Source organism: Episyrphus balteatus, chromosome 3, assembly GCF_945859705.1.
Source record: "Episyrphus balteatus chromosome 3, idEpiBalt1.1, whole genome shotgun sequence".
In the NCBI taxonomy this organism is placed as follows: domain Eukaryota; kingdom Metazoa; phylum Arthropoda; class Insecta; order Diptera; family Syrphidae; genus Episyrphus; species Episyrphus balteatus.
In genome coordinates, this window is record NC_079136.1 from 17,799,029 (window position 1) to 17,808,032 (window position 9,004).

The 9,004-nt window shown below is 35.4% G+C and overlaps 1 protein-coding gene across 1 annotated transcript; it reads left to right on the top strand.

Annotated features, from left to right (window-relative positions):
- The first annotated feature begins 417 nt into the window (after window positions 1–417).
- LOC129914800 (DNA polymerase iota) lies at window positions 418–7,125 on the top strand. The gene is made up of 2 exons (XM_055994201.1): window positions 418–694; window positions 4,881–7,125. The coding sequence occupies exon 2, from the start codon at window positions 4,883–4,885 to the stop codon at window positions 6,962–6,964; it is 2,082 nt and encodes a 693-aa protein (XP_055850176.1). The 5' UTR covers window positions 418–694; window positions 4,881–4,882; the 3' UTR covers window positions 6,965–7,125.
- The last annotated feature ends 1,879 nt before the right edge of the window (window positions 7,126–9,004 follow it).

Genomic DNA, 9,004 nt, shown 5'->3' on the forward strand with positions numbered 1-9,004 from the left:
AACTACCTCTAATGGAACAGGCCTAATGTGTCAGTTTGGAATTTTTTTCACACAAGTACCGTTACTGCTAACTCATACCCTCCGGTGTGGCCCAGCCTGCTATTTTTGTATGGAAAATTTAGTTTCGCTTCACCTGCGTACTAGGCTTTACATGATAAAAACAAATTCGAAGGAAACTCCCACAACCTTCATCAGTCTCAGAAAAGTGGACCAAGTCTCCACAAAAAAAAAGCGCTTTGGTGTGTGCGTGCCATAAGAAAAAATTCAACTGATTTCTCACTCACTGAATGCATCCACCACCTTTTCCAAGTTTAAATTGTAGTAGATTTCTAACTTGGTAATTCACAATAGAAAATTTTCTACTGAAGAACAAAAAATGTACTAGTTTTATATTGTTTTGTGAGAATGTGAGTCACACGAAGGCCACCAAAAAGAAAAACTCAAAGAAGAAAGTTTTTTGTTGTGGTAACAAAAAAAAAATTTGTGATAGGTTTTCTTTTATTTTAAACTAAATTATTACAAAGAATACAATTTCATTCAACATCAAACTAACCGAATAAACTAAATGCAAACAAATAACAATTATAAACAAGCACAAAATATTATTTATATTTTATTCCATTGAGATAAGAAAGTAATAATATCCAACAGGAGACAGCTGCTGTCAAAAAATTGCATTTGCTAGAAAAATACGGTAAAAAAACATAATTTTTGTTTAATATTATTTCAATAAAAATGTTTAACAAAATAGTAAACGTTTTAAAAAATGTTTATACTTATTTACCGGGGTTTTGTTTTGTTTATAAATAAATATCTTAATGGTTTGTTGAAAAAAAACACAAACAACAAACTCGTGATAAGTTTTATTTTATGACGAAATAGCATAGAACAACAAATATTTATCTTGTTCCTTTTAAACAAAAAAAATAATCTCATAAAGTTGAGTCTCAGGAATAACAACAATATTGAACCAACTTCAAATCAAACCAAAAGTCAAAGGGCAATCAAATAAAGAGTTACACAATTTATTGTTGTTGCTTACTGTGACCTTAGCGCAAGTATTTACTTGAGAATATGATGCATTTTATTTTATACAAAGACCTTGAGACGGTCTGGGCTGTGGGGTTGTTTATGATAACATTTTATAAATAATGCGTTTTTAATTTCAAACATCGAACCAAGGTCTGTCTGATGACTCAATAAGAAAAACTATTCAATTTCTCTATGTTGCATGTTTTAACATGAAAACCAGTTAATAGAGAATATTCATTTAGTAATGGGTATTTGTCTATACCCAGCAGTTCATTCAATGCATACAAATTTCGTCATTGAGTGTAATTCGCAAAACAATTTTGATTTGCGCCAGAAAAGTCCAAAAATTGTCATATCTTTCGAAGACTCAAAATCGATTGCATCTGCTAGTAGACCAGTGGACATTACAATTACAACAAGTCTGTAGCCGGTTTTTAGCAACTTGCATACAGCTGCGTAGGTACCCCAATTTGATTTGGATAAGACTGTCGTCTGAATTGTTGTCTAAGGGTTTTCGATTCGAAGACTTCTGGGCAGATGTATCAATGCCAATTTACTTTCGAAATCGCTGTGCAAGTTGAAGACTTATTCAATGAATCTTCTCCTATATAGTTCAATTTATACAGACACCAACGCTCATCACTCAAAGAATACTTCTCTGAAATCTCAGGAGGATGTTAGCGTTACAGTAGCCCTGTTCCATTGGAGGTGGTACTTTACTAATAGTAGATGTTTTGGGTACTATCATCTACTCATGCTCTTCTTCCCAAGTAGATACGATTTGTATTGAATTCGTTGAAAGTGCGTTCCATTAAAAATCGCTAGTAAACTACTAGTAGTACTTTGCCACTTCCCAAAGGAACAGGGCTAATGTATACAAATTTCGTCATATATATCGCGAAATTACTTTAGGTGACTAGCGACTTAAGGCGGCGCTAAAATCCATTGTGGGTTTTGGCCTTAATCTTAACCTTTCTTTTTAATCTGCATGTTCCTTTAAAAACAAAAGAATCTTTGTACAAAAATAATCCCTGGATTAATAATGGAATTCATCAAGCAATTTATCAATGGAACCTCGTTTATGACCTATCGAAACGCTTCAGAATAGCCGATGAACGCCAACAATACCGGAGGTTGCGAAATATATGCGTGTCGCATATATGCTCAGCTAAGATGGCATGTGAGTTATTTAAGTCTTTCTCAAAACGGGCGTAAACTGTGGAAAAACATCCGAGACGTTGATTTGAAAAAAAATTTGTATCGTCAGTCCCTCAACTTTCATTGCAAATAAGCCAATTCTTATCTTCTATACCTACGTAATACCGATGCTTTCTTTAATTTTTCCAGAGTTTCACCCGAAGATGTTCTAGAAGGTTTCATCCCACATTTTTGAGGGCCATTCTTCATGTGATTCTCCCATTTGTCACACACTTAATAAATAAAATCCTGTAAAAAGAGCCTGTTTCCTTCTCAGTGGAAATTTTCCAAAGTTATACCAATTCCCAAAAACCAAAGCAATAATGAATTTCGACCTATTTCTATTTTACCTTTTATTTCAAAAGTAGCTGAAATTCTAATGCACAGATGAATTACTGTTTATGTTAGAAAAAGCGATCTTCTGTCACCTAAGCAATATCATCGACCACTCCATTATGTATTCTAAACTATTACGTCTGTTTAAATTTTGGTACTGAGGCAGTCTATGTATGACTTAGCCATAGTCTATGGTCTATAAAGGAACTCTATGCGTTTTTTCTATTAATGAATATTTGGTCGATGGTGGACTTTCCTAGTCTAAAACAATACTGATAAGAAACTATCAAATTGTTGACGTATACATAACACGGCAGAGAAGAATTTATATGCTGATGTTTCTGTAGTTCAGAGTGTCTCCTTTCTTAGGAAACGGATATACGGCGGCAGATGAGTTGGTGCATTTGTCCAACCAGGTCATCGACTGCTTCTTTAAATAGCTCAGCAGTAAGGTCGTCACCCAGCACTTCAGAGTCGAAATCTTTGATAGCTTTTTTGTAATGTTGAAACTGGTGCTCTATACTTGCTGCTGGCAACGTACGACTTTTCGAGAGGTTATTACAGGCGCGGTCGGAAAAAAAACTTCGATATCTCTTGCGATTGCAGTCGTCTGACGTTGAATTTCCTCACAATATTTCCTTGTGATGCAGAACGTACGGACGTCCATAATATTGAAATAAAGTCTACCGTCGATCAGAATATGGTCAATGTGGTTAAAATATCCATTAATAATGGGATGCGAGAAACGCGTACTAGCAACAACATTTTGCCCCCGCAGCAAAGTAAATCAGACTGAGTCTGTTGTCGGATGTGTCGTCGTGCAGGCTATGCTTCCCGAATATGTTTTCAAAGATGCCTTCTCTTCCTAACTTGGCATAGAAATCACCGAATACAATTTAATGTTATAGCTTGAGATTTGCTCGATTTTAGGAGGAACTCGTAGAAACAGTCTTTGGTGTTATTATCTTTCTCTTGTGTGAGGACGCAAATCACACTTATATTGGTGAACTTAACCTTGATGCGGATAGCGGTAAGGAGATTGTTGATACAAACTCAGAACGTCCCGCCTGAGTCTGTCTTCTACGATGAATCCACATCGAAATAAGCGCTGTTGCCGGTAGCAGTTGCGCGACCCTTTTCATCGCACTTCATGGACGGTAGTTATATCTGAATTACAAAAATTCTAAGGTATCCGATAGTTGTTCTGCTGCAAGTGGTCTGTTAAGGGACCTAACATTCCAAGTGCAGATTCGAAATTCATTCAGAATTGTCGTTGTTTCGAAACTTCGTCCTATTCTTGGCCGGACAGTTACTCCGAAGCCAAGAGCCTCTTACCTCTAGAGACAGGTCCTTTAATTATACCAAGAACGGAAGGCTGATCAAGACTCTCCTTATTTATCTTAGCTCTGAATATGTCGAAGTAGTCCATAATAAATTCATTAAAAAGTTAGTAGTTAGTGAAAAAAATCTCCACCTGTCTTGTTTGACAACGTCAACTCTTAATGGTTCAATAAAACTAAAGCACCTGCTTGGTGAATCTGAAAAAACGACAAAACGATATAAGAACAGTGCGACACATTACCTGAGTTATTTTAGTGAGACTTCACTAGTAACTGGTCAAGTCGTACGAATTAAAAACCTTCAAAATTGTTCTTTCGCACCTATTGTTTTGTACTCCACAGTTTTTTTGTGACTCGGTTTTACCCCAATCTCAATTAATGCAACTGCTGCAGTTTTGATTGATTGTTTCTTTCGAGGACGGCATACTGCAAACTAATCTTTAGAAAGTAAAAGCAGTGACAGCACCTATTTTGGATCAATCGAGCATTTTTAATTGAAAACATATGAACCAAATCGCTACGATTGAAACAAATCGCTACCTGCAACAAATAATTATTTTTCGTCGTAATAGGACAACTTTGAGATACCACAGCAACAGATTATTTTCAAGATTTTGATATTCTAGGAATCCTTGTCTCCCAAGGGCATCTTGGTCCTTAACAATATCAGTGCGATACAACTTTATCTCGCATCTCAATATGGTTTTGTTTCTTTTAAAAACAGGCCGTTGTGAGGATACACAAGTCAATTGAAAATTATTGGTTCTTTAGGACGTTATATTATTATTTTTCTACTCAAAATAAACTCAGGTGTATTCGTTGGATTCAACGATTGTCTTAGTTTACTTTTCGGGTATTCGGGGCAGCACTTAGAATTGACGTGTTTATTAACGTGTTACTTATTCTCCAAAATTCCAAATTTAAAGCATTTCTTTAAAAATTATCTATCCAAATATTTTTATTTCTCTTTTACAGCTATGGATTTCGAGAGCTTTACCAGTCAAAAAGAGCCTCATGCTCGCACCATTATTCACTTCGACATGGATTGTTTCTATGCTCAAGTAGAGGAGTTGCGTGATGTTTCGCTGCGTACTAAACCCTTAGGAATACAACAGAAACAAATTGTAGTAACCTGCAACTACGTAGCCCGTCAATATGGCGTCACCAAGTTAATGCTTATTTCTGAAGCAAAAAAACTTTGTCCCAACATTGTATTGGTCAATGGAGAAGATCTCACAAATTATCGCCAGATGTCAAACAAAATCTTTGAAATAGTTCATAAGTATACGCCATTAGTAGAAAAAATGGGATTCGACGAAGACTTTGCTGATGTCACTGAATTAGTTGCGACCCGTTGGAAGGATAATATCGATGTAGAAGTCGAAGGTTACATTCATCCTGTAGACCATGAACTTACAGAACATTGTGATTGTGGCTGTGACAAGCGTCTGGCTATTGGATCGCAAATCGCCAAAGAAATACGTCAGGAATTATTTGTCACCCTGGGTATTACGTGTTGCGCTGGTATATCATATAATAAGCTTTTAGCTAAATTAGTTGGCAGCATAAATAAACCCAATAAGCAGACAGTCCTTATCTCTAATTATGCAGAAGAGTTTATGCGTGAAATAAATAATCTGCACTCAATAACTGGAATTGGCCAAAAGACCGAGGCATTACTGCTCGAAAATGGAATAGCAAATGTTACCGAACTACAGAATTCCGACATAGACATGCTAAAGAAAAAACTCGGCTTTGAAACGGCCACAAAGTTGAAAGAACTTTCATTCGGACGGGACATTGGGCCTGTGCGACCAACTGGCAAGCCTAAAACTATTGGATTAGAAGATGCTTGTCGACCCATTTCTGTAAAGAAAGATGTCGAAGAAAAATTTCGTATGTTGCTAATGCGACTAATTGAGCAGGTCTCCGAAGATGGTCGCATTCCAATTGCAATTAAAGTCGTTTTGCGCAAATTTGATTCGGCCAAAAAAACAAGCCACCGCGAAACCAAGCAAGCCAATATATTACCATCTCTTTTCAAATCAAATTCAAATGGGCAAATTACCCTGGCAGAAGGAGCTCTTGGAAAGCTTTTAAAGATTATAATGCGGCTGTTTGAAAGAGTCGTTGACTTGGAGAAGCCATTCAACATCACTCTTATCGGTTTGGCCTTTTCGAAATTCCAACAGAGAAAAACTGGATCATCTTCGATTGCCAACTATTTGATAAAGAAAACAGACTTGGAGGTACAATCGGTGACATCGATAACAAGCGATGAAGGTTTTCTATCATCACCTCAAACTTTCCGGCCAAGTGATCAATTCTATAGGCGACGTACAACTGCATCACCTATTCCAATGAATGTTGATTTAGAAGCACCATCCTCTGACATATCAGACTTTTCGGAAAATGAAGTCGAACCCTCACCGAAGAAAAGTCGATTCAGTTTGCTTATAGCAAAGCGGAGATGTCTTTCTAGCAACGATGTCAATGATATTGCATCACCAAGTAAACTTCGTGTATGCGATCTACGATTGAATTCACGTGACAGTGAGAAGGATATTTCAATGAGTCCAATTTCGTCGCCATCAACTTCGTTTCCGGTACCTCCTCCATCCAAATGTTCATCTCCACAGAATATAAACTATTCGCCAACATCGTCTGTTAATGGCGGTGATGAAAGTCGTGATATAGGTGATATGGTTTGCGATCCAATCGCTGCTCCCAAATCACAGGAACCAAACACATCAATTCCTCAACAACCATCACAAACAAACGAAGACTCATTGACTACAACTGCCGTTTCAACGCAAACAACCATTAGTGGTAATTTGGCGAACATTCCATGTCCATCCGGTGTCGATCAAAGCGTATTCAATGAGCTACCACTTGACGTACAAAATGAGCTCATAAATACGTGGAGGAGTTCAATGGCAGCAAAAGCTAATAATTTGAATACAAATACAACGGCTGCTACAAGTAATATAAGTACAAACACATCAATGGCTGGTGGCCAAAAAAACACGCTCTATAGGTATTTCCTGAGGAACAAATAAATATTGATAAGAGAGAAGCTTAAAGCAAATATTTTTGGCGTTAGTGTGTAATTTATTTAAAAAATGAATTACAATCGTATGAAATATTATATATATTTTTTTATTTTGTTATAAATAAAATAAATTTAAGAAGAAATTTTTGTACCAATAAAATAGTTTAAAGTTTTCAATTGTATCTTGTTTTTATTTGTGAATGTCTTTATCAGAGTTATAATTTAACAAATGCATTCCTGTGTATGATACAAACGAAAAAGAACGGAGAAACATCGTTTTCTCAGGAGAAAAAAGAGGCAATACGAGAAAGGAACGATCGATGAAATGGAGGAATGCTATAACAGAAATGGGATTATAAACCCCATGAATCCTACGAAGACAAAGAAGGAATCATAGTTGAGTCACAAGCGATGCTGAAAATTTGGAGAAATCACATCTGCAATCTCTACAATGGCAATGACTAAACTAAATCTGGGGCCCTACTCTGTATATCGTTCCGAAAGTAAAAAAATTTCTAAAACGAATATTTTGTACTCTCTACATATTTCTTAATCGTAATGTAATCTACAACTTTCGAAATAAAAATTCCGAAAATAGAATTATCGTACCCCGTAATTCGTTTTCGAATGGCAAAAGCATTTGAATACGAAAATTTGTTTCTACAACAAATGTGATAACGGAATGCACAAATAATCAGCCCTATTGTGAGTTTCACGTGAACAGGATTCAACCCGGAAAAATTCTATTTCAATTTTCCCCTATTGTGAGTCTCGGGCGAAAGTAGTTCACGTTCGGACATATCCCTGCATTTTCAATTTTTTTTAGGTAATTTGCGAGGTATTCGACAGCTCTTTTCTCACTAAAACTAGTTTAGGCGAAAATGTAAATTCTCTTTGTGTGAAACTGATGGCTTTTAAAATTCCGGGCAGAAAACATTCCACATGAAACTCAAGATAAGGCTGAATATCTCAAAATGTTATTTTTTGCAACACAATCTGATGTCGAATTCCAAACAACCAAAAACTCGATCTGCATTCGCTTTTCCTTAAGAAGAATCGATCCTTTTTAGATCACTTTTTAGAGACGGATTTAAACAGATTTTCACACTATAAATTTGAGAATTGCAAAACGTCAAACCAAACTAAAATTTTGTAGAGAAATAAAGAACCAGAGCCATTTTTTGTTTATTTGTGCAGTATAAATAATTTTAGGGAACAAAATAAACAAACTACGTCGTTTTGTTCTTACTATGAAGTTGTGTATATTTTTTTGTTTTTCATAAGGCACGGATACAAATACATTCACAAAAAGAGATCGATACCTTTTTTAATTTCATAAACAGCCAAAAAGTATCGACTTTAGTAGCGACTGCAACTGGTTGAAAGGAATTCGACATTAGTTATGCTAACAAATTGAGCAAATTAAATTTATTCACAGGAAACCCTTAAATAAAAATTAACCAAAAAAAATTATAATAGGTATGTTAGTGGAATTCGCGGGTTTGCATACGGATTTGATACAAATTTGAGAGTCCATGACGCCAGGAAATGTGTATCAAATGTGGAATGCCAACTTACAAAAGTTTAAAAATATTCCATTTAATCCGTTATTTATTATTTTCTGCAACCAAATCTCAAGATCCAAAAAGTAAAGGTTTGTGTGTTCCATGAAAGAAAACTTTTCCCCACACTGTTCTACAATCTGTCATTTTTTATTCCTTCCATGAAATTTTTCAGCTGAGTTTAGTTCAAGTTTTTCTGCACTACTTTCGAGGTCGAGCAAATGAGTGAGTGTCCAGCACAGCAGTTTTGTTTCATTAAAAAAAAAATATGATAAATAATGAATAAAAAAATGGAATTTCTTTAGAATCATATGATAATGAAGAAAAAATTTATAATGTGAACAAATATGCTAATTAATTTTAATTTATTTGAATAAAAAATCATTACAAACAGTATTTTTTTATTAAAGTATCAAAATTGAAGGGCAATTATAGGCAAACCTATAAAACTTGAAGTTGTACTTTTCTGATCTCTTTTGTTCTGA

Excerpts from the sequence above, each read along its gene's own strand:
- LOC129914800 (XM_055994201.1), top strand. The coding sequence starts at position 4,883 with ATGGATTTCGAGAGCTTTACCAGTCAAAAAGAGCCTCATGCTCGCACC.